The sequence below is a fragment of the Symphalangus syndactylus genome, chromosome 12 (assembly GCF_028878055.3).
Source record: "Symphalangus syndactylus isolate Jambi chromosome 12, NHGRI_mSymSyn1-v2.1_pri, whole genome shotgun sequence".
NCBI lineage: Eukaryota > Metazoa > Chordata > Mammalia > Primates > Hylobatidae > Symphalangus > Symphalangus syndactylus.
In genome coordinates, this window is record NC_072441.2 from 87,278,829 (window position 1) to 87,302,666 (window position 23,838).

The 23,838-nt window shown below is 38.2% G+C and overlaps 1 protein-coding gene and 1 pseudogene across 4 annotated transcripts; both read right to left on the reverse strand.

Annotated features, from left to right (window-relative positions):
* Positions 1 to 2,478: 2,478 nt before the first annotated feature.
* On the reverse strand, positions 2,479 to 17,164 carry AIM2 (absent in melanoma 2). Of its 4 annotated transcripts, none has more exons than XM_063626953.1 (7): positions 16,598 to 16,891; positions 14,785 to 14,949; positions 13,195 to 13,476; positions 8,516 to 8,649; positions 5,859 to 6,278; positions 3,481 to 3,669; positions 2,479 to 2,714 (listed from the first exon to the last, which is right to left on the reverse strand). In XM_063626953.1, exons 3-7 carry the CDS (start codon positions 13,454 to 13,456, stop codon positions 2,679 to 2,681), a joined length of 1,041 nt encoding a protein of 346 aa, XP_063483023.1. In that variant the 5' UTR covers positions 13,457 to 13,476; positions 14,785 to 14,949; positions 16,598 to 16,891; the 3' UTR covers positions 2,479 to 2,678. The 4 variants fall into 4 exon arrangements, with proteins under 4 accessions (XP_063483023.1, XP_063483025.1, XP_063483024.1 ...); XM_063626955.1 differs by lacking the exon at positions 14,785 to 14,949 and adding an exon at positions 14,419 to 14,497 and having other exon boundaries at positions 16,598 to 16,863; XM_063626954.1 differs by having other exon boundaries at positions 14,419 to 14,949; positions 16,598 to 16,863.
* Positions 17,165 to 21,397: 4,233 nt separating this feature from the next.
* LOC134734437 (cell cycle checkpoint protein RAD1-like) lies at positions 21,398 to 21,951 on the reverse strand (annotated as a pseudogene).
* Positions 21,952 to 23,838: the final 1,887 nt, after the last annotated feature.

A 23,838-nucleotide genomic window follows, 5' to 3' on the forward strand; every position in this document is an offset into this window, starting at 1 on the left:
TCATCTGGCCGGGCATGGTGGCTCATGCCTGTAATCCCAGCACTTTGGGAGGCCGAGGCGGGTGGATCACGAGGTCAGGAGATCGAGACCAGCCTGACCAACATGGTGAAACCCCGTCTCTACTAAAAATAGAAAAATTAGCTGGGCATGGTGGCACACGCCTGTAATCCCAGCTACTCGGGAGGCTGAGGCAGGAGAATTGCTTGACCTGGGAAGCAGAGGTTGCAGTGAGCCGAGATCACACCACTGCACTCCAGCCTGGTGACGGAGCGAGACTCCATCTCAAAAAAAAAAAAAAAAAGTTTCATCTTTCTTATTTATTATAAAAGCAATGAGTATTTATTCCAGAGAAATAAAAAGACAACAGAATATCAAAAACATCCATAATTCTATCTTCCAATCTGATGCATGTTTTCCATGTTTATCATGGCATAATCTACAAACAATCATACTTATTTCTGTGAATTTTTACAAATGCATGTAGTCATGAAACTACCACAAAAGTTAAGATAGAGAATAGTTTCATCATAACAAAAATTTCTTTCCTGCTACTTTGTTGCTGGCCTTCCTCTCAACTCCAAGCTCCTAGAAACCACTGATCTAGTCTTTACTATACTTTTGCCCTTTATAGAATGTCATAAAATGAAATTAAAATGTATGTAGAATTTTGAGTCTGGCTTCTTTCACTTAGAGTAAAGATCTATCCATGTAGATGTGGGTGTCAGTAGTTACTCCTTTTTATTGCTGAGTACAATTCAATTATGTGGATCTACCAAAGTTTGTTTATTCATTTTTCAGAGGAGGGATAATCGAGTTTTTTACACTTTTGCATAATTACAAATAAACTTTCATGAATATTTACATGCAGATTTTTGTGTGAACATACATAATTATTTCAAGTGGATAAAAAAACTTAGAGCAAGCTTGCTGTGTCATGTGGTAAGCATATGTTTAAATTTATAAGAAATTTCCAAACTCTTTTCTAATGTGACTTTTCATTCCCACCAGCAATAAGTAAGAGTTTCAATTGCTCTGTATCCTTCTAAGACCTTAGCATTGTAGGTGCATATTAAGTTTTTAAAAATGGACAAACTCTTTTGCATAAAGGTTATACCATTTGACATTCCCACCAGCAGTGCACGACAGTTTCAGTTTTTCCAAATCTTTGTCAGCACTTGGTATGGGTAATCTATTTTAATTTTAGCTGTTCTAATAAATGTATAATGGTATCTCACTGCAGTTTTAGTTTCCATTTCCTTAAAGATGAATTATGTTGAGTGTATTTTTATGTGCTTATTTGACATCCATGTATCATCTTTTTGCCCATTTTAAACATTTAATTGGTTGTTCTGCAATTATTGAATTTTGAGTGTTCTTTATAAATTCTGAATACAGGATCTTTTTGTTTTTTGAGACAGACTCTTACTCTGTCACCTAGGCTGGAGTGCAATGGCATGATCTCAGCTCACTGCAACCTCCGCCTCCCAGGTTCAAGTGATTCTCCTGCCTCAGCCTCCCGAGTAGCTGGGATTACAGGCACCCACCACCACGCCTGGCTACTTTTTTTTTTTTTTTTTTTTTTAGTAGCGACGGGGTTTCACCATGTTGGCCAGGCTGGTCTCAAGCTCCTGACCTCAGGTGATCCACCCGCCTCGGCCTCCCAAAGCGCTGGGATTACAGGCGTGAGCCACCATGCCTGGCCTGGATACAGGGTCTTCAGCAGCTGTGTGACTAACAAATATTAAGCCCCAATCTATGGTTTGCCTTTCAATGCTCTTAATGGTACCTTTTGAAGAACAGAAGTTCTTCATTTTGATGAAGTTCAAATTATTAAGCATTTATGTTATGTAGATTGTGCTTTTGGTGTGATATCTAAATCTTTAATCTTTGCCTAGACCAAGATCACACAGATTTTCTCCCATGTTTTCTTCTAGAAGTTTAATGGTTTTAGATGTTTATAAAAAGCCAACGATCTGTTTGGAGTTTAGTTTTGTATAAAGAGTGAGGAATGGCTCAGATTCATTTTTTAAGTGTGGATATCTAATCGTTGTTGTAGTTTTTTTTTAGTCTTTTCTCTATTGAACTGTGTTTGTACTTTTGTAGAAAATCAATAGACTATAAATGTGCAAGCCTAGTTTTGGCTCTCTAGTTTTCCATTGGGCTTTATGCTTATTCTTTCTCCAATAACACAAAATTGTGTTATTATTTCTATACCTTTTAAAATATTTCTAAATCATCGCCCTATGGGACAAAATATACATCTTTAATTATTCAGTATCTACTTTCAAATAATACTGCGCTTCTTCACATGTTGTACAGGATCTTCTAACAGTGTACTCCTAATTCTTCCCTCTTGTATTTTGTGCAAGTGTTATCATATAGTTTACTTTCAAATTTGTGTAAACATATAATACATTGATAAAGTATTTTTGCTTGAGACAAGGGATTGACAAACTAAATGAGATAGTGGGACTGTAATGAATGAGAAACAGATGTTTATTGTGATCATCTGTTGATATTCTGAATTTGTTTATCCAGCGATTATCCTATCCTAATTTGGTGGAGAGCGGAGCCTGTGAACTGCAGCTCTCAGGTAACTTACAATCTGATTGAAGAGGCTGTATCACGTATTCTTCAATTAAATGCTGCTTAGACCAGCTGGCTTGAATTGGTCCTTTTTATTTCTCTATGGTTTTTTTTTTGGCCTTAATAACCTGGATGGAGGAAAAAAACATGCAATGTAAGGATGTAGTCGATGAGTGGCCCCTCCTCTGTTTGCAGTCACTATGGCCTTCTGAAGTGTATATCATCTTCTCATAAAATTATTTTGTTCCCATCCTTCTGATACATTGGTCTGTCTTGGATCATACTCCTGAAGCGAATATCTGACCTGAGAAATACACTCCCACTTAGCAAGGTCACATATGCATATTTCTCAAATCTTGGCCTCCACTCTTACAGAGACAGCAGGCAGTGCAACCGACACTGAGACCTGGGGAAGAGCACCAAGTAGGGGCAGGACATGGGTAGGAGGGTGTGGTGGAAGGTCAAGAGTAGGGGTTTACATGGACTCAACTGCACTGGACTATGGTAGGTGCAGGCGTGGTGGGACTGGCTAGGGAAATGTGTCCTCAAAGTATTTATTGTCTGTCTACTTTCAAAGACACTAGTGAGAATGACTTTTCCAACTCTGGGCAAGCTTTCTGCTTTAGACTTGTAGTATAAACGAGGAGCTCTTTGTTGGACTCTGTGTGCACAACAGTATGCGCCTCTGCCTTGAAAAGCCCATGTTCTCTTAACTGTGTATCTAGAATACATGTTTTCTAAGAGGGAGGTTCCTCAGTTCTGTGAGATGAATGTGTACTAAATATCAATGTCTTCCATTCCATATCCTGTTCAATGGCTCCAGTCCAGCCTTCTGACAGAAAACAAAAAATACCACCCCCTTGGAGAGTTGACTTTGTTCCATGCAGTTCCCACCTTTATGGTGCTATGAACTCCAGATGTCAGCTGTAGTTCTTTTCCATTTTTTGACAGTGTGAAGAATGTAAGTCGAACCTTATCTCCTTCCTTACATTTCATTGTGTCCTCGTTTCTAACCACCAGTACTTCCATTTTCCCAGTGTTGTCACTTAGGTCAAATAATATGTTTTTCTTCTTTTCTGTTACCTGTAAAAGAAAATTAACACCCAGCCTCTGATAATCGGATTAAGGAATGCCACATCAGTCACACATCAGACATGCCAGAAGAAGGCTCTAAAAAGAAATACAGTTGATTCTTGAACAACACAGATTTTACCTGTGCAGGTCCATTTATATGGGAATTTTCCTTTGTCTCTGCCACCCCAAGATGGCAAGACCAACCCTCCTCTTCCTCCTTCCTCCTCAGTCTACTTAACATCAAGACAATCAGGATGAAGAACTTTATGATGATCTACTTCCACTTAATGAATAGTCAGTATATTTTCTTTTTTATAATTTTATTAATAACATTTTTCTCTAGCTTACTTTTTAATAATATAGTATATAATATGTATAACACAAAAATATGTGTTAAGTGACTTTTTATGTTGTCTGTAAGGCTTCTGGTCAAGAGTAGGCTATTAAGTAGTTAAGTTTTTGGGGAGTCCAAAATTATTTGCAGATTTTCAACTGCTCGGGGTCAGCAGCCCTAATCCCTACATTGTTCAAGGGACAACTTGAAAAAAAGTTTCTGCTTTGAAACTAGCAGGTATATGTCTAATAGATGTTAGCAAGTTCACACAGAGGAGGCAGACGTGTCTTACTTAGAACATGTTGTCTCCTATGCCCATCTTTCCAGTCCCAAACTCCCTTCCTTTAGGAGGAGGCCAGGGTGGCCCATAGAAGCAACAACTGCTGGATAGAGAAGATGGAGCTTCTCCAGGGCCAGTAGCCAGATTAGTCAGGGGAAAAAAGAAGACCCTGGGGTTGGAAGAGAGCTATTTATTTTTTTTATTTTTTGAAACGGAGTTTCACTTTTTCACCCAGGCTGGAGTGCGATGGCACAATCTTGGCTCACTGCAACCTCCACCCCCCTGGGTTTCTCCTGCCTCAGCCTCCCGAGTAGCTGGGATTATAGATGCCCGCCAATACACCCGGCTAATTTTTGTATTTTTACTAGAGGTAGGTTTTGCCATGTTGGCCAGGATGATCTGGAACTCCTCAATTCAGGTGATCCACGCGCCTTGGCCTCCCAAAGTGCTAGGATTACAGGCATGAGCTGCCGCGCCCAGCCTGAAGAGAGCTATTTAAAACAAGTCCAGGAGAGACATGAGGTAATGATGCAAGACCCAGTCTGGTAAGTAATCAAAGACAAGAAATAATTCACAATCAAGTCTAGATCAAAAGGGAACAGGAGGTTGGTCAGTTATCTAGGAGATTGATCGTATTTAAGGTTTAATTTTATGTACTAAATCAATATATATTAGTGGATAGCTGGCCAGATTGAAAGCTGAAAACTGGGATGAAGAACATGACCTTCCTATCCAAGGTCATTTTACACTTGAGTTTTCCAGGAGGACTGGAGAGTCTTCCTATCAATTCCTTCTGAAACTAACCCAGGGCAGCAGAGGTTATTCTGAGGCTCTGAATGCAGGGGCAGCAGGTGCTGCCCTAGACCAGAAAAAGTCATCCTACAAGGCTAGTTCCCTGAGGCTCAGAATTATAATACTTTATTATTCCTCACTTCTAATAAGTCTCCTCGACGAGCGCCTCTGCCCCGCGGCCCCATCTGGGAAGCGAGGAGCGCCTCTGCCCGGCCTCTGTGCAACCTTCCAAGTGTGAAGTGACAGCCTTGTATGTGATCTTTTCTGTCTTCCCCAAGTTTGCATTTTCGACATTAAAGTTTACTTTTTAATTAAAAAAAAAAAAGTCTCCTCAAGCTAACTCTTTTTTCTGTTCATTTAATCACAGTTTTTTAATCCTGCCTTGCGTATTGGTTTTTCAGGTCAATTAATCTGGTTTATTACTCAACTACACTTATTTTGCATTCACAACAATAGTCACTTAATCACAATAGTCACTTAAAATAAAGATAATATGTACAAAGTACAAAAATAATGCAGGGATAAAAATTATGTGAATGAACTAATTCCTTTTTCAGAGGCTACTGGGATAAGAATAAGTTGAAATAGGATAGTGACATTTTTGACAATAAAAACAGTTTTTGAGTTTTTGTAGGAATTTTGGCATGTTAACTCTGCAGCTCTTTAGAACTTTGTATTTTTTAATTTTGTCTGTATAGAAAGACACTAAAACCATTTCTAAAGTCTCTTTAAGATCAGATGGGAAATACATTATTCTTACTAATCAATATGAAATTAGATATGAAAACTTACCTTCTGGACTACAAACAAACCATTCACAATTGTTCCGAGGGGCTGAGTTTGAAGCGTGTTGATCTTCGGGGTTTCACCAGCTTTTCTGATAATGTTCAGCGGGACATTAACCTTTTGGTCAGATTCAGCATCTAACACACGTGAGGTGCTATTTACCTCTAAGAAACCACTGTGCCGATAATATCTTGATATTATAATTATTCTCTTTGGAATGAATTTATCTTTTAGCAGTGTATTAAAAACTTTTACAAGGAAGAATTCTTTTTCTGTAGCCACTGTAGCATGAAACATCTCTTGCTTGCCTTCTTGGGTCTCAAACGTGAAGGGCTTCATTGCTTTCAGTACCATAACTGGCAAACAGCCTTTCTGAAACCCTTCTCTGATAGATTCCTGCTGGGCCACCATCTGTTTCTGTTCAGGCTGAAGACAAGAGAGGAAAGACATCAGCTGTGAGTCAAAAAGGTACTATTGAGCGGACCTTACTTCACTCACAGTGCTAAACCTCAGAAAGCCAGCAGAAGATAGGTGGAATCAAGGGAAGAGATATAGAGGGGATAAGAAGAGAGTTGAGGCCTAGAATGGTCTAGATAGAACAGAGAGTGCAGAAGGAAGATTTCAACTCCTGTATTCAGATAAGATGGTGTAACACGTTTTGGAGGTAGGATCCCTGAAACCAAATCCTTGCTTTGCCATGTGCTATATATAAAGACTTCATCAGATTTCTGAAATATTGCTAAGCCTTAGGGTAAGTCTGATAAATCTGATTCCATCTTCTATCAATTCCATTCGGGCATAATGTGTCCTTGTTTCTCTATCCAATACTGTCCTAAACATTCACTTTACTCTGGTATAAAAGTGAGGGAGCTCAGTGACCAGCACAGGGCTCCCCAAATTCCTAGAGAGGCACGTACATAACAAAATGCAGATTATGTTTAATGTGAGTTAAGGGGGAGACCTAGGTCAGAGATCTTACGAGTGAGTTAAAGGAGAAATTTAAAAGTAGAATTAATACTACATTTATGGATTTACCCTTAAATAATGAATTATGCACTAAGGTTTATATTTAAAAAGTACATCTTATTATTTGAAATTATAAAAAAAGAAATAATTTAAATACCTAAAAAATAGATTTGGTTAAATAAAATATGGTATAGTCACAAAAAGATTACTATGCAAATATTAAAAATGCTTTAGAGAAATATGATAAACTGTTATAACTGATTCAATAAAGGGAAACGTCCTAAACAGATAAAGAATCTGTTTCTTATTGCATAAATAAGCAGTTAAAGCACACACACAAACACACTAGAGAGATATTTACCAGCATCAATATATTTTTTTCCTAGACGATACAATTATAGGTAATTTTATTCTCTTCTCTGTGTTTTTTATTTTTCTGAATTAACAGAGATAAGATACCTTTTTTTGTTTGTTTTGGGAGAAAATACTACTTTTTAAAAGCACCTTGCCATCTAGAACCAAAGGGAAATACAGGGCAAAACAAACAGAGGCATAAAAAGCCAAGTGTAGGAGTCTCCGAAGAGTGTCTCTGATGTGACCTGAAGCTTGGGCCCGTGGAGCTTGGGCCAGTAAGGGGCCCTGATGGGCAGTATAACTGACTGCATTTGGATCAGTGCAGGAAAGGTCAGCTACACTGAGGTCCACTATAAAAGTCCTTCTCTTTGGTCCATGTATCTTTAGTTGGGTCTTCCAGACTAAATAATGCATATTTTCATTACTGATGATGTAATCACACCATTTATACTTGAACCTTGTTTTCCTGAAAAATCCAGAAGTTTCTGGGCCAAACCCAGAGGAAATGGTTCCTCTAGACACAGAGAATGAACTATATATCATCAGTTTCTAGAGCTCACACAGGTATAAAATAATGTAATACCTGCTTCATAAGAAATGAAATTGCATGTGTGGCGGATTCTCTGCTGGGCCTTTCTAATGTTGCCTGCCGCTCCCTCAGAACTAAAGTAATCATTCTCACCGATGAGACTCTCCAGGCACTACTCTCTCAGCTAAATGGGGCCACTGCACCTTGTCCATGCAGGTGTATGAAGGGCTTTTTTATATTACTTTTAAAAAGCAATTTGCTGTCAAGAACCAAGCAGAAAACAAACAGAGGCATGGCAGGCCGAGTGTAAGAGTCTCTGAATTGGATCTCTGATGTGACCCAGAGCCTGGGCCCGTACAAACCAGACTCCCTCACAAATCTTGGGAGCCCTGAAAGGCATTCTCAGCTCCCGAGCTCCCTGTAGGGTAGGCCAAGGCCTCTATTGCAACTACATTGGACTTGACATTCTTCCTCTTCTTCTCCTTTCACTTCCTCACAGATATTAATTCTGAAAGTGCTCCAAAATAGACTTCCTGTAAACAACTCTCTATCTCAGAGTTTTCTTCTTATAGAATCCAAACCATAACGAAGTGTTAATGTATCCAGAACCTGGCAGAGATTAAAAGCTCAACAGGTGTTTAATCTGATGAATCAGAGGTAGTTCCTGTTTTTGTGACTCAGAATGCTTTTCATACTGGGGCCTTGCTTCCCTTATTTGCATGCTGTGAGATAAAGAACAGAGAACAATGTGGGAAATGACAGTGACGGTGATGCTCTTACAAGGACAAAGACCACTCCACTCTCCTCATCCTACCTTAACATGAGGAGAGACTTTTGGTGCAGCACGTTGCTTTGCGACATCATTTCTGATGGCTGCAGATGCAGCAGGACTCATTTCAGCTTGACTTAGTGGCTTTGGTTTTGTTACCGATTTGTATTTCTTATCAACTGATTAAAAAATGAAAGACATGGCCAATAAGCATATAAACATATGGGCAGTGCACATTTTCAAATGTCACCAGAAATAAATACTAAAGCCATATTAAGATATCTTCAAGAACAGCTAATTTTTCTAAAAAAAAAAAAAATCTTATTTTAAAATGAAAGGAACTGGACCTGGCACAGACACCTGTAATCCCAGCACTTTGGGAGGCCAAGGCTGGAGGACCGCTTGAGGCCAGGAGTTTGAGACCAGCTTAGTCAACATAGGGAGACCCTATCTTTACAAAAAATATTTTCAAAATTAGCCAGGTGTAATGGCACATGTTTTTAGTCCCAGCTACTTGGGAGGCTGAGGCAGGATGATAACTTAAGCCCAGGAGTTCAAAGCTGCAGTGAGTCATGATTGCACCACTATACTCCAGCTTGGATGACACAGGGAGACGCTGTCTGTCTTAAAAGAAGAAAAAAAAAAGACAAGAAACAAAAACTATGAAGTAGTAGTTGTCTTAAATTGGTATAACACGTTGGAAAATGGTTTGGAACACTATTTATTAAAATTCAATATCTACTTACCTTAACATTCAGTAATTCCATTCACAGGTGTACAGTCAAGAGAAACACACATACAAATACAAACATACAAAGATAAGTACATAAGGCTTATAATGTACATAAATATTCATAGCAGCATTATTCATAATGGCCTCAAATGACTAAAATAACAAAAAATATACCAATTCTCTCTCTCTATATATGTATATGAGTTTATGTGTATATGTAATTATCAATTAAATGGAATCTTATGTAGTAGTGAAAATGAATAAACTGCTGCTATGAAACAAGGGCTGATTTCTTTTCTTTTCTTTTTTTTTTTTTTTTTTTTTTGAGATAGAGTCTTTCTTTGTCACCCAAGCTGCAGTGCAGTGGTGCAATCTCGGCTCACTGCAACCTCCACCTCCCAGGTTCAAGTGATTCTCCTGCCTCAGCCTCCTGAGTAGCTGGGATTACAGGCTCATGCCACCATGCCTGACTAATTTTTGTATTTTTTTGGTAAAGACGAGGTTTCACCATGTTGATAAGGCTGGTCTCGAACTCCTCACCTCGTGATGTGCCCACCTTGGCCTCCCAAAGTGTTGGTATTACAGGCGTGAGCCACCGCGCCTGGCCACAGATTTCTAATTATGTTCTACAAGGCCTTGCATTGTCCTTCTATCAAGGGACCCCATCCTGCCCTCAAGATTCTCTGTACTCCAGCCATACTGGCCTTCTTTCAGTCCTCAAGCAAGTCAACACCTGCTGTCATAGGGATTTTCACACAGTGTTCCCTCTGACTGAAGGTACTTTTAACTCCTATGCATTTTTCACAGCTTAGTGCAAGGGTCACTTCCCCATGGAACCCGCTTTGACCAACACCAACTCTAACTCCTGGCTTATGTTAATGCTCCTTTGACACATGCTGCTGAAGAACCATCTTCCTTTCTATCAGAGCATTTGTCTCAGTTAATTACATTCATTAATTTGCCTGTAAGAAAAATATCTACTTTCCCTTTAGAGTATAAGCTGTACAAAATTTGGATTTGTTTTTAGCACCTTGTTTTATCATAAAAACCCAAAAGCTTTCCTTGTACCTATTAGCAATTCAATGGATATTTACTGAATGGATGAAGAAATGGATGGATGGGTGGCATGTTGGCTCTTCACTAATGCCTACAAAATGCAGTTGAATACTATGGCTGGGCTCCTCCACGTCTATGGTCAGGTTATATGTCATTGTGAAAAGCCAACTCCTAGTCCTGATTTTTAAAAAGGCCATGTAACAAGATGGCCATGTTTGATGACTTAAGGCACTCTCAGGCAGAAGAGGGCCTGAGAAATTATTAGATGTCTCTTCTGACAGAATTTGAACAATTCTGGGCTGAAATAACAAGGCAATCACTTTGATTTTACTAAAAAGAGAAACAATTTAATTATTAGAGCTAAGAGTAGAATGAACTGTTTTATGAGGTAGCAGGTACTCTGTTATTACCTTTCAAAGATCAGAAAGTGGTTGACTGTCTGACAGAGATATTGTAGCAGGATCTCTGCTCTAGGAAGAAGTTAAACTAACCTTCCAATGGTAAGTTAGTTCCATGAAACTGGTTTCAGAAAGGTATGCAGATAAAGTCTCTCTTCTATGTTCACAGCATCAGAGAGAAAACAGCATTAAGGGAGGCCAAAGGAATCAACCTACCATTCTACCACATCACATCAGCCATATTTCATCTCACACACAGTGGTACCAATGCAATATTTGTGGACAAGCTTGTCTGCTCACTATAAACCTCTCATTTGCCTTAATAATCAGGTGCACATTGTTACTGATTATTTCATTTATCATTTTCAGCATTTTATTTTAATCTTGCAGGACTTTTGTGGACTTTGATCACATTTTCTCTTAGCTTCCTTTTTCTATGCTTATGTGTCCTTATATTTTCTCATCTTGCTTCATACAAAAGCTTCTCTTATCTACTAATTATTGCCTCTGTCTTCATTAAAGATTCTCTAGGTGTCTTCTACCTTCCATGAGGTGAGTTCGTGAGTAGAATAGCATATAGCACTCTGCATGCAGACATGCAATGGCAATGGAGAAGGATCATTTAACCAAGAATGACAGATTAACTGCTCAAAAAATAAAACAAAAACTGTTTTCCTAAAATAATAAGAAATAGCATGGACACATAAAAATTTCCTACATTCAAAAGAGGCCTAAGTATGCCCGTGGATAGATTTTTGGAGCTATGAAGGAACTTAATTGCCTTCTTGTATAGCATGCAAGAAGCATACTTTGTGTTTTGTTGTTGTGGTTGTTTGAGACAGAGTCTCACTGTTGTTGCCCAGGCAGGAGTGCAGAGGCGTGATCTCAGCTCACTGCAACCTCTGCCTCCCGGGTTCAAGTGATTCTCGTGCCTCAGCCTACCAAGTAGCTGGCATTACAGATGCCCGCCACCATGCCTGGCTAATTTTTGTATTTTTAGTAGAAACAAAGTTTCACCATTTTGGCCAGGCTGATCTCGAACTCCTGACCTTAAGTGATCCGCCTGCCTTGGCCTCCCAAAGTGCTAGGATTAAAGGCGTGAGCCACTGCGCCTGGCCCAAAAGCATATTTTGAATCTTACAACTGTTACATTTGGAGACTCTCATTTGGGAGAGTCCTTGGATGATCTACTCCTGAGTTTCCAAGCTAGTCCCAAACTGGATCTTTTTTAGCTAAGCAGAATAACAAAATCCCAGAATCATTAGAACAGCAAAATGGAGAGAAGATTGTAGAAGGGGAAATTTTGTGCTATCCTGGACAAAGAGAAGAATTAATTCTTGATTTATTGCCAAAATAAAAGCTATTTCTTAATATCTCAGCCTATGTTTGCCAATATGCCTAGATTCCTGTCTCATCCCAGATAAGAAAAACACAGGGCAGTTGGTTACTTGGAAGTAACATGTGTAGTTACTGCCATCTAAAGGCCATCTCTAAGAACTACACCTTCTGACTTAAAGCCTGGGAAAACAACCACTCCTTTCTCTTTCGTGCCTTAGAAACTACATAACAGTTTATATTTGTATAGAATTATGAATGTACATAGTATCACTTATGTGGCTTCATTTAGCCTTCCTATAACTCATGTGTGAGAAGCCATGTCATCCGTGTTGTACACCCACAAATGCTTTTAAAAGCTGTTGTAATTTTTGCTGTTACGGTTGTACTTTGAATCCTAAAACTGTTGGCATTTGGAGACTTTCATTTGGGAGAGTCCTTGAGTAATATGCTCCTCTGTTAGCTCCTTTTTGTTCTTCAGACATAAAGCTGGGACATATCAATTGTTCTTAATAAACAAAATCAAAAATTTAAACTAAATGTAGATAACTCAGATGGAGATGAGTGATTTATTGAATAATGTAAAAAAAATCTTTGTGTTGTGGGTAATTTACACTGTCACCTGTGCTGGAGATAGAGAGGAAAGAAAATCCCTGAAGGAGGATTCTCCCTCCCTGAAGAAGGAGGAGATCATCGCCTAAAGAAAGGATAGTCTGGGACCATGAAAGCTGGGGACAAGGAGAGGAATAGACAGACTGTGTGAAGGAAAAAAGGTGCTCAATATCCTGGTTTACAGTTTTCCCATGCAATAATTTATATTTTCAATACTTCAGTAGAATGTGAGAGCATTACATACTGTGTAAATGGAGTTGGGAGAAGTTAACTTTGAAATTCTACGTCCATATTCACTGCAATTGAACTGGAGACAAAGATGGGCAAGGAGAAAAGATGATAAATGGAAGTGGTAACCCTAAGGGCTGGAACAAGAGATGCAAACAAAGGCTGGAATGGATTTGTGGAATTTGTAACAAACACTTCCTAGAAGTGATTCTCAGTAAAAGGGGGCAAAGAGACAGGTGCACTAAGTTAGAAAACAAATTCCAACAATGTGCACTGGGGGTCATATCCCAGGGACGCCATGAAAGGAAAGGCCCAGGCTTGGCAGAAAAAGGGACTGGGCAGGGGCAGGACTCCCACATTACCTTTTTCCTTCTCTTCCTGAAGACGGTTTGCCAAAAGCATATAATTCAACTTCTGAAAAATATGAATGGTCTTCATCACTGCAGACACCGCACCAGCATTTTGAATCATCAAGTTAGCTACTTGTATTCTGTTTGCAGTATGTAGTTTGCCTGTGGCGATATTAAACTCATCTGAAAGAAAGAACTTAAACCTATCCAGTTCCTCATCGGTGATGTTATCCAGGCCCGTTAGCAAGAGTATCTCCTTGTATTTACTCTCCATCTGACAACTTTGGGATCAGCCTATAAGGAATCCAAAACACGTAAGATTACACCACCAAAAGTGATTCTACATTCAAAATAAAGCAAGGTGAGCTATTAATATTTTTTAAAGAAAAATAAGCAAAATATTTGCAGTAGGAAAAAAGATTTGAGTGGCACATAGGTAAGAACTTCTTAAGCAAGGTGATCACTATTCCTGGGAAAGACATCTTCAGAAAGTATACAACACCTCTGGAATTCTCAGAAAACAAGATACATCAGTTGGGCGCGGTAGCTCACACCTGTAATCCCAGCACTTTGGAAGGCTAAGGTATGCGGATCACCTGAGGTCAGGAGTTTGAGACCAGCCTGGCCAATATGGCAAAACCCCATCTCTACTAAAAGTACAAAAATTAGCCAGGCGTGGTGGTGGGCGCCTGTAATCCCAACTACTCGGGAGGCTGAGGCAGGAGAATTGCTTGAACCTGGGAGGTGGAGGTTGCAGTGAGCCAAGATCGTGCCATTGCACTCCAGCCTGGGCAACAAGAGCGAAACTTAGTCTCAAAACAACAACAACAACAACAACAACAAAGAAACAGGATACATTTTCCTGTTATTTTTAAAATAGATTTATCAAGGCATAACTGGCATACAACACAGTGCATACATTGAAAATATACAATCTGATAAATTTTGGCATATATATATACCTGATGAAGTGCAATTAATCAATTTGTTCTTTCATGGATCATGCTTTCAGTGTCTTATTTAAGAAATCTTTTCCAATCTCAAGACTAGAAGATTTTATGTTTTCCTCTAAGAATTTTGCAGTTTGATCATTTTGCATTTGGGTGTATGTACTGTTTTGAGTTAATTTGTATATGATATAAGCGATGATTCAAAGTTCATTTATTTTTCATATGAATATGAATTTTCCCAGAATCATATGTTAAAAAGACTATCCTTTTTAATGATTTTTTTTACCTTTGCAAAAATTAGTTGTCCAAAAATGAGTGAGTCTATTTCTGGATTCTTTATTCTCTCCATCAATCTATTTTTGTATCTCGTTGCCAAAATCACGTTGTAGTAATATAGTTGTTTATGTATAGTATCCAAAATAATACACAAAACATTATAAATAACAATTCAACAGTTTATAACTATAAGATTAATATACAGAAATGCATTCCTTTATTCTAGCACCATTCCAAGAGAGAAAAAAAATTACATAAAAAAAGTAATTTCCAATAGCAACGAAACTACAAAGTACATAAGAACATCTAATATAATATATTTAAGAGTTTTAAAGGGAACCTTATAAAACTTTATTGGGAGATTTAAAAGACTTACTTAAGTGGGTGTATGTGTGATATTTTAAATGGGAAGATTTGATAAAATGAAGACAGCAATGTTGTCAAATTAATCTATAAACTCCCATCCCAAATCTCAAAGGGTTTTTCATAGAACTTATCAGAATGATCCTAAAACCTAAATGAAAAAAATAAAGACAAAAACCTGCAAAACAAGTTGAATATGTTTATTAGGATATACTATCCGTACTACTAGGTATCAATACTTACTACAAATGTATAATAATTAAATCAGTATGGCAGTGGCATAGAGAAAAATGAATTAATAAATAGAGTGTGGAAACAGGACCACATGTAAATTAAAGCCTGGTATATAATCAAAGTGGCATTAAAAACCACAAGGAAAGAATGGCCAACTATAAAAAGTGTTCAGACAAATGACAATATACGGGGAATGATATATTCGGCCTTTCTCTTATATCATACACAAAATATATATCTGGCTGGATTAATTATCTAAATAGAATAGTAATGATGTTGAATAAAACACATAATTTCTCAATACACTGAAGTAGAAGGAGGTTTCTTAAATAAGGCACAAAAAGGACAAGCCAGAAAAAAAAAAAAACTTTGTCAAATGTGATTGCATGCATATTCTTAATTTCTTTGTAGGAAACACACACATGCGTGCACAGACACACACTAAACAAAGTGATTATACAAGGCAAAAACTGGGCAGATACCTGCCATATATATATATATATATACACACATGTATATGTATATACAGCTATACATATATATATATATACAGCTATACCTGCAATATGCATATATATATATATATATAGCTAATAGAGGTTTTGCTTTTGGAATACATGGAGAATCGTGTATCAATAAGAAAACAATAAACAGCCTATGTGAAAAGTGTGCAAAAGATGTGAATGAGCAATTTGCTCAAATTTCCAATAAACATAAAAAAGATGTTTGACATTATTGGCAATTAATGATTTCCAGAGCAGCAACATATAAAGTGGAAGAAATAAGCCAAAGAACAGGAAAAGATGTTTATGAGCTGAAAATAACTGATTGTGAATTTTAGGGAAGCTTGAATACCCCCATCAGTAGAGTCAATGTTAATAAATTCTAAACTATGACTGTTAATGGCCTTATAATGTTTTTTCCTATATGTTGGTAAGGCCTGGAGAAACTCTACTTAGACGTGTAGAGTTCATGAGTGAAAATTAAAACTATTATCAGGACCATTTTCAAAATAAGGAATACATTAAAAATATTTGTAATGATAAAGCCATCCAAATGCCCCCATCCTACTGATGAAAGCAAGGAAGGACACTACCTTTGTTGAATATCTACTGTGACAATCAGCTTGGCATGATTCCTACTTTTCTACTGGTCCATAAGAAACTAATCTTCCTATAACCCTCTGATATAATAACAATCACATTTTAATCACATTTTATATGATTGACTCAGCTTTTTCTCTGAAGTTACGTTGCCTTATACATGAAAAACTTGCATTTTACTTCATAATATCTGTTAACTTAAAAAATGCTTGTATTTGCTATTGGCATAAAAGCCAGCCTTGCAAATAGGCTGACAGACAAACCCCAAAGGAAGGCAAAGCTTAAGGAACACCAGCTCAGAGACACCAGAGGACATGGCTAAAGTGAATACAAGAGAAATGAACCCATCCTTTCAGAGCTGATGTCCATGTCTGCAGGTTCAAGTTCTCAGAGGTGTGCATAGCATGGCTGGCCTTTCCTCAGTTGTCTTTTTCGGCAGAGAAACAGTTAAGTCTCTCATCTCTAACCCAGCTCCTCTATGGTGCTTACCTCCTGATCCCTGGGGCGATCGATCGGCAAACCGGGTCTGCCACCTTCTCTTCAGAGAGCTTGACTAGCAGAGGACTCAGGAGAGCGTGCCCAAATAACCTAGGTGACTTTCAAAGCTACAAAGACTCTGACACTTCTGGACGGCTTCACACGTACCCCTAATAAACACTTCCCTTCACCCCCAGGCCCAGTGTGGGTAGGAGTGACAACTGGAGCTCTAATTGGCTGAGCTGGTTTGGGTTCTCACTAGCAGCCACAGAAGAAAATGTCTGTAGAAACTTGTATCTGAGTCATGCCACGGATTGGAAACAGAAAGTGGCCTGGAAACTGTAAAAAATGACCGCAGATAACTTATTGACACAGTTTGTGACTAAGGGGCCTGGTGATGACATTTTTCTGGTGTAAACAAGCACACTGATCTCAGAGGGTATCTAAAAGTGTTGCCAGTAGGACAGTGCAGGCTCTTGTCTTCAAAGCATAAGAGAATCTGAAAATGAGACCAAAGCGAAAGTATAGACATTTTATTGTGGAGCAAAAGCAAGGATGTCCTCAAGGGAGGAGTGCAGGCACTCAAAGATTGAGTCACAGGCAATGTGGTTCACGTACGATATGAATAAACACAATGAAGGTATGGAGTACTCTATAATAAAGGGGAGGGGTTTTCTGGGAAATGAGTGGGTAATTCCCGGAATCGGGGTGCCACTCTTTACTTGACTAAAGATGGTTAATCCGGAACTGTCATGGCGTCAGGTGCATGATGGGAGTGGGAATTTCCCCACGGAAGTTTTATGATATTAAGGGCATAATGAAGCTAAGGGTCAGCAGTCAGCCAAGTTTTCGACCATCTTGGCTTTAACCAGTTGCGGCCAGTTTCTTCTGTGTTACCTTCTCATCTGTGCCTAAGTAGGAAGTCTGCAATCTGTCTTCATTGTCACAGCCTGTTGTAACAGTTCCTGTCTACTAGTGGGTCAATCCCTCTGCTAACCTTTTTGACCCCATTTTTATTGCCTGTAGCCACCTGCAAGTAATCATGCCTCATTCCCTCACTGACTGCTTGCCTCAAAAGCATATATACAGTCTTTCTTCCTAACCCAGGCTCCTAACCCTAAATTCAGAGCTTGAGGGCTTGATTCTAGTCAGCAATTTACTTGAGGTTTTCCTTTCTTATTCATTGAATTAACAATTATGCACTGAACATCTAATATGATGTATTAGATTCTGAGAATATAAAAGTTAATAAGACAAAGTTCCAGACGTTGAGCGGCTCTGCCGAGACATGTAATTTAATAATCACAATAGGACATGATGGTAAGTGTTATAATTAAAGCATGCTCAAGATGCTCAAGGAGAAGAGGAAGAGCATCTAACCATGCCCAGGTAATCAGCCCAGAGCTGCAGGACCTCCTTCACTTTCTACTGCAAGGCTTGTTTCTACACTTTTGCCAGCTGTCAGCTCAAATAGCACTTTATCTGTGGGGCTTCTCTGACCAGCATGTTCTCTACCTCTTCCCCACATTATCTTTTCCCACACGTGTTACTGACCACCATCTGACACACTGTATATGTCATTCGTTTATTTTCTGCCTCATGCTCCTAAAATGTAAGGCTCATGAAGGAAGAGATTTCTGCCCACTGGCTCACTGCATCCACTTCACCTGACACAGTGCCAGGCATAGAGAAGGTGTTCAGAAAATATTTGTTGAATGAGTGAATGCATGAATGAGTGGATCACACAAGGCAAAAGAACACCAAAGAGAACAATATGTAAGAATTAAAAAGATGTGAAGTCTATGAATTTGGTAACCTACTGAGTAAACGAGAGAAAGCTCCCTGTTGAGGGAGAACCCAACAAGCACCAACCCCAGAAAGTCGTACTGTTTTGAGGCTTCAGGTCCTGTAAAGGTGAGTTAAGTGATTAAGCTGGCAAGTGGTCTCAATGAGGAGCAAGTACACTGCTGCACCCGGGGCAGAGAGACAAGTACTCATCCTCCAGCTTTGTTTTACCAAGAAATTTAATCAGAGAGATACCCTACTCGGTGACACAAGACACAGAAGGGAAAGGAGGCAACTGTGCTGAAAAAGGAGGTTTGTTAACAGTCTCACAGAGAAAAGTGGGATCCCCAAGCCCTTTCCTCCCTGACTCCTAGAGTACTGACAGCAAGGTTTATGCCATAAGCAGAAGACTGAAGGCTCCTACTGTAGTGACTGGCCCAAGAGGGGAAAAACTCCCACCGTTACTGACATTTTGAGTTTTCCAATACAAAGACTCAGGCCCTTTCATGCTAATACTATAATTAAACTAACTCATAAATAAACCAGGCCAAAACAAAAAGAATTCAAGTCAGTTTTGTGTGTATATATGTATGGACATTTCTTTCTTAAATATGAGTAAACAGATATAAATAACATTCAGTAAAGCCTCCAACTTAAAAAAAAACAGAAAACAAATCAGAAGGAGGAACTTAAGGACAAAGCAGAGGGTAGAAGAAGAAATATATATGGTCATCAGAGAAATAAGAAAAGACATTGCATCCATGAAACAAAAAGACAGTGCTAATACTTGTAAAAAATGAACAAATTAACAGAAGAGATTTTATAAATATATTTTCTAAATGTGATAGCAGAAAAGTTTTAAAGCTAATAGAGTGATAAAGCTGAAGAGCTCTTTCTAAAAGTATTCGTAGAAATGAATAAAATGGAAAAACAGGAGAGAAAAGATAAGAAATATACAGGTTTATGCCCCGATGAATAATAACCAGCTAATAAGTTAGCATTTAAACAAGAGCGAATGGAGAAAAAAGAAAGTTGTCAAATAAATATCAAATTTGACGAATGAGAAAGAACACACACAAAAGCATGTCATTTTGCATTCTTTTCCAGTTTTTTTCTTTTTAGTAGCCTTTATTTTTTAAAGCAGTTTTAGGCTCACAGTAAAACTGAGCTGAAGGTACAGGTTTCCATATACCCCTTTCCCTCACACATGCACAGCCTCCCCATTATCAACATTCCCACCAGGGTGGACCCTGCATGGACACATCATTATCACCCAGACTCCAGAGTTGCCACTAGGGTACACTTGGTGTTGTACATTCTGTGGGTTTGGACAAACGTATAATGAGTATCCACCCTTATAGTATCATACAGGGTGGTTTCACTGCCCTAAAATCCTCTGTGCTCTGTCTAGTCATCTCTCTCTCCCCACAAATCCTGGCAACCACTGATCTTTTTACTGTCTCCATAGTTTTGCTGTTTCCGGAATCTCATATAGTTGAAGTCATACAGTATATAGCCTTTTCAGATTGTCTTCTTTCACTTAGTAATCTGCATTTAAGATTCCTCCATGGTTTTTCGTGGCTTGATGGCTCATTTCTTTTTAGCACTAAAAAATATTCCATTGTCTCCATTTATCTCAGTTTATCCATTCACCTACTGAAGAACATGTTGGTTGCTTCCAAGTTTTGTCAATTATGAATAAACCTTGTATAAATATCTGTGTGCATGTTTTTATGTGGGCTTAATTTTTCAACTTTGGATAAATATCAAGGAATGCAATTGCTGTATTGTATAATAAGATATAATAAAAGTATGTTTAGTTTTGTAAGAAACTACTAACTGGTTTTTTTTTTTTTTTTTTTTGAGACGGAGTCTCGCTCTTTGACCCAGGCTGGAGTGCAGTGGCGCAATCTCGGCTCACTACAGGCTCTGCCCCCTGGGGTTCATGCCATTCTCCTGCCTCAGCCTCCCATGTAGCTGGAACTACAGGCGCCTGCCACCTCACCGGGCTAATTTTTTTTTGTATTTTTAGTAGAGATGGGGTTTCATCGTGTTAGCCAGGATGGTCTCGATCTCCTAACCTCGTGATCTGCCCGCCTCGGCCTCCCAAAGTGCTGGGATTACAGGCGTGAGCCACCGCGCCCGGCCAGAAACCACTAACTGGTTTTTAATACAATGATTTAGTCAAGAAATGTTTATGAGGAAACAAAAGGTATCTAATAAGTACTGCATTGAACAGTTTTAAGAATAAGGAGAGTATCTATGACTCTGAAGACTTTTGTATCTTGTCCACAGATTTCTTAAAATGGTATACTTTAGAAATACTGATATCATATAAAGAATTGTTCAGACTTGTTTAGTGATGCCTCAATTTCAGAACTTTTGTAAAGAAATCACAAGTAAAAGCAAACACCTCAGTGCAATTAAATGCTAATTTTAAAAAATGTATCCTTTAAACAGTGGTTTCCAAACTTTAGCATGCATTAGAATTTCCTGGGGGAAGCTTGTGAAAAATACAGATTTTAGGCCTCACCCCCAGCATTTCTGACAAGTTCCTGGGTGATTCTGATGCTGTTGGTCTTGGCACAACACTTAGAGAACCACTGCTTTAATATCTAATCTCTGGCATTTAAACTAATAAGCAATGTCCATATGCCTTTGCATTTTCTAATAGTAAATAAACAAAAGAACAGTTCTGATATGCCTTCAACAAACTTTAAATCTTCAGACTCTTGAAATATTTTATTTAAGTGGAATAGAACCTATAACTTATTCATCTTGGCTCACAGTGATTCCCATGAGTTCAAAAGACAGAGCCACAGGACAGTCTAATACTACATAATCTATGACTTCATGAAAGCATTTGTTCACAAAATACGTAACTATTAGGGTACAGGGACGTTGCTTTTATCTTCTCCATGCATCTTCTCTACAGAAAATTCAATAAGAAATTATGAAGATTTTTATACTCAGAATAACTCAACTTATCATGAATGTACACATAAATATCACAATGAATCATCATACTCAAGACTTAGATTCAGGAACTTCTTCATCAAGGCAACAGTAATATTCCACAAAACATATTTGCCCCCCTTCATTCTAATAATATACTATAATGAAAGAAATCCTGTTATTTGTATGAATAAAATACCTTACAAGATAGGACTAATGCCTTTGTAAAGGGTATTAGCAAAGAAATAAAATCTGTTGACCTGGGTCTGATTACAATGAAATGCTTGCATCAAATAAAAATCTTTGGAAGTCAAATTGCAAACTTTTTAAATTTTCAAAAGTAGATAACCTGAAATAATTCTTGTCAGGAGACATGATAATCTCTAGGACCTCAGTCATCACATCCGATTTGGGAAATGCTTCAGAGCCCCTCTGACTGCAGAATAATTTTATTAATAACATTGGTGCTGCAGAAGTCAAAATCCAGAGGCTCCTCAGGCTCTTGGGTATTGATTTTGCAGACTGTCACCATTCCTCTTTCTTCCAAAAATAGCATCCAAGGGTCACCATAACCTTGGTAACACATTCAAAGTGCAGTTAAAATCCCTGGCATAGGACTTGATCCAAAAATAAACAGTCTAAAAGGACAATTAAGTTAACTTGAAAAGTAACAGACTCTTCCTGACATGTAAACTCTTAAAATACTCCAGCCTTTGCAGTGTGGCCCAGATGCTAGAAAGCCCTTCCCAGCCAAGTCCTGGGGAAGTAAGCTCCAGCTCCCTGAAAACAGGAGGCAATGAAGCAGCTCCAACCACTCTTAATTTTTGTTTTCAATTTCACTGATTTAGGCTCTAATTTTTTAAAACTGTATTTTCTTATGCTTACTTTGCAGTTAATTTACTCTTATTTTTCTAGTTTCCTAATGTGGGAGCTTAGATGATTGATTTTTAGGTCTTTCTTTTTGTCTAGCCACATGCTTTTAAAATTACAAAACACCAAGGAGAGAGAAGATCCTAAAAGCTTCCTGAGAAAGAATAGATCGTATCTGAGGATTAAGAATAAGAATAGAATTGGCATTCTTGACAACAACACTAGAAGCTAGAAGAGAGTAGAGCAATTCCTTTAACATTTGAGGAAAACAATTTTCAGCCTAGTCTTCTATACCTAGCTGATAATTATAATAATTACATGTACATGTGCAGGAGTCTCCATGTCTCAGTTTGTTTGGCCCTCTATAACAAAAATACTATAGACTAAGTGGCTTATAAACAACAATTTATATACACATTTATTTCTCACAATTCTGGAGGCTGGGAAGTCCAAGATCAAGGTACCAGCACATTCAGTATCTGGTGAAGACTTGCTTCCTGGTTCACAGACAGCCATCTTTTTTCTTTTCTTTCTCTCTTTCTTTTTTTTAGAGGCAAGGTCTTGCCATGTTGCCAAAGCTGGGCTCTAAGTTCTGGACAGTAGGTGTGTGCCACCACACCTAGCAAGATGATGGCTTTTTGCTGTGTCCTCACATGGCAGAAGAGATGAAAGTCCTCCCTGGGCACTATCCCACATAGTATAAGAGCACTAATCCTATTCACGAAGCCCATACCCTCAAGATCTAATCACCTCCCCAAAGCCCCACCTCCTAATATCATCACATTAGGGGTTAGGATTTTAACATATGAATTTTGGGGATAACACAAACATCCACAAGGATGATGTCACCCCAGGATAATGGTGACCAGAAGCCCTTGAACCTTGACTTGTACACAGCTGGACTGAAACTTGTTCAAAGCAGGGGGACAGAAAGCTCAAAAGAGAATATTTCCTAAGGAAAGAGTGTGTGAGATATATGTGTAAGTTTTGCAGGTAGTGGGTGGTTGCAGAGAAATTACCTGAATTTATTTTGAGAGAAATTTTACTATTTTGGATCTTTTAAAAGAATTAGCGATAAGCACATCAAGATGGAACAAATTATTAAAGATGTGTCACTGACTTCAGAAAAAAATAAAGATGCATAAAGAAGGAATCTAAACATACTACATGGCTTAACTATTAGTTTTATTTAGATAGTTATGGTAATGTAAAACACCAAACAGTGATTTAATCAGCAATTGTGGAATGACCATATTGGGAAAGTGGGAAGAGAGACGATGTACGTGTATTTGTAAGATGTAGGGTTCCAACAATGTAAGAAAAGAGGTGTAAGAAAACTAAATTTGTATCTTCTATTGCAGCAAATCAATAGATAATGGAGTGACTAAAATTGAAAACTAGGAATATAACAATATTATGAAAGGTTAAAAAATGTTGCCTTGAGTGAGTGGGAATTGGGCGTGGTAAGGTATGAGGCAGGGGACTACTCTTTATTATCATCCTTGTAATATTATTGAATTTCCATCAATAGTTAATATATTAATTCAATGAAAATAAATTTAAAACATAAATAGCTCTACTAAATGCTCATTGAAGCATCTTCCTATTCTAAGATTTATATTCTATACCATTTAGCTCTACTA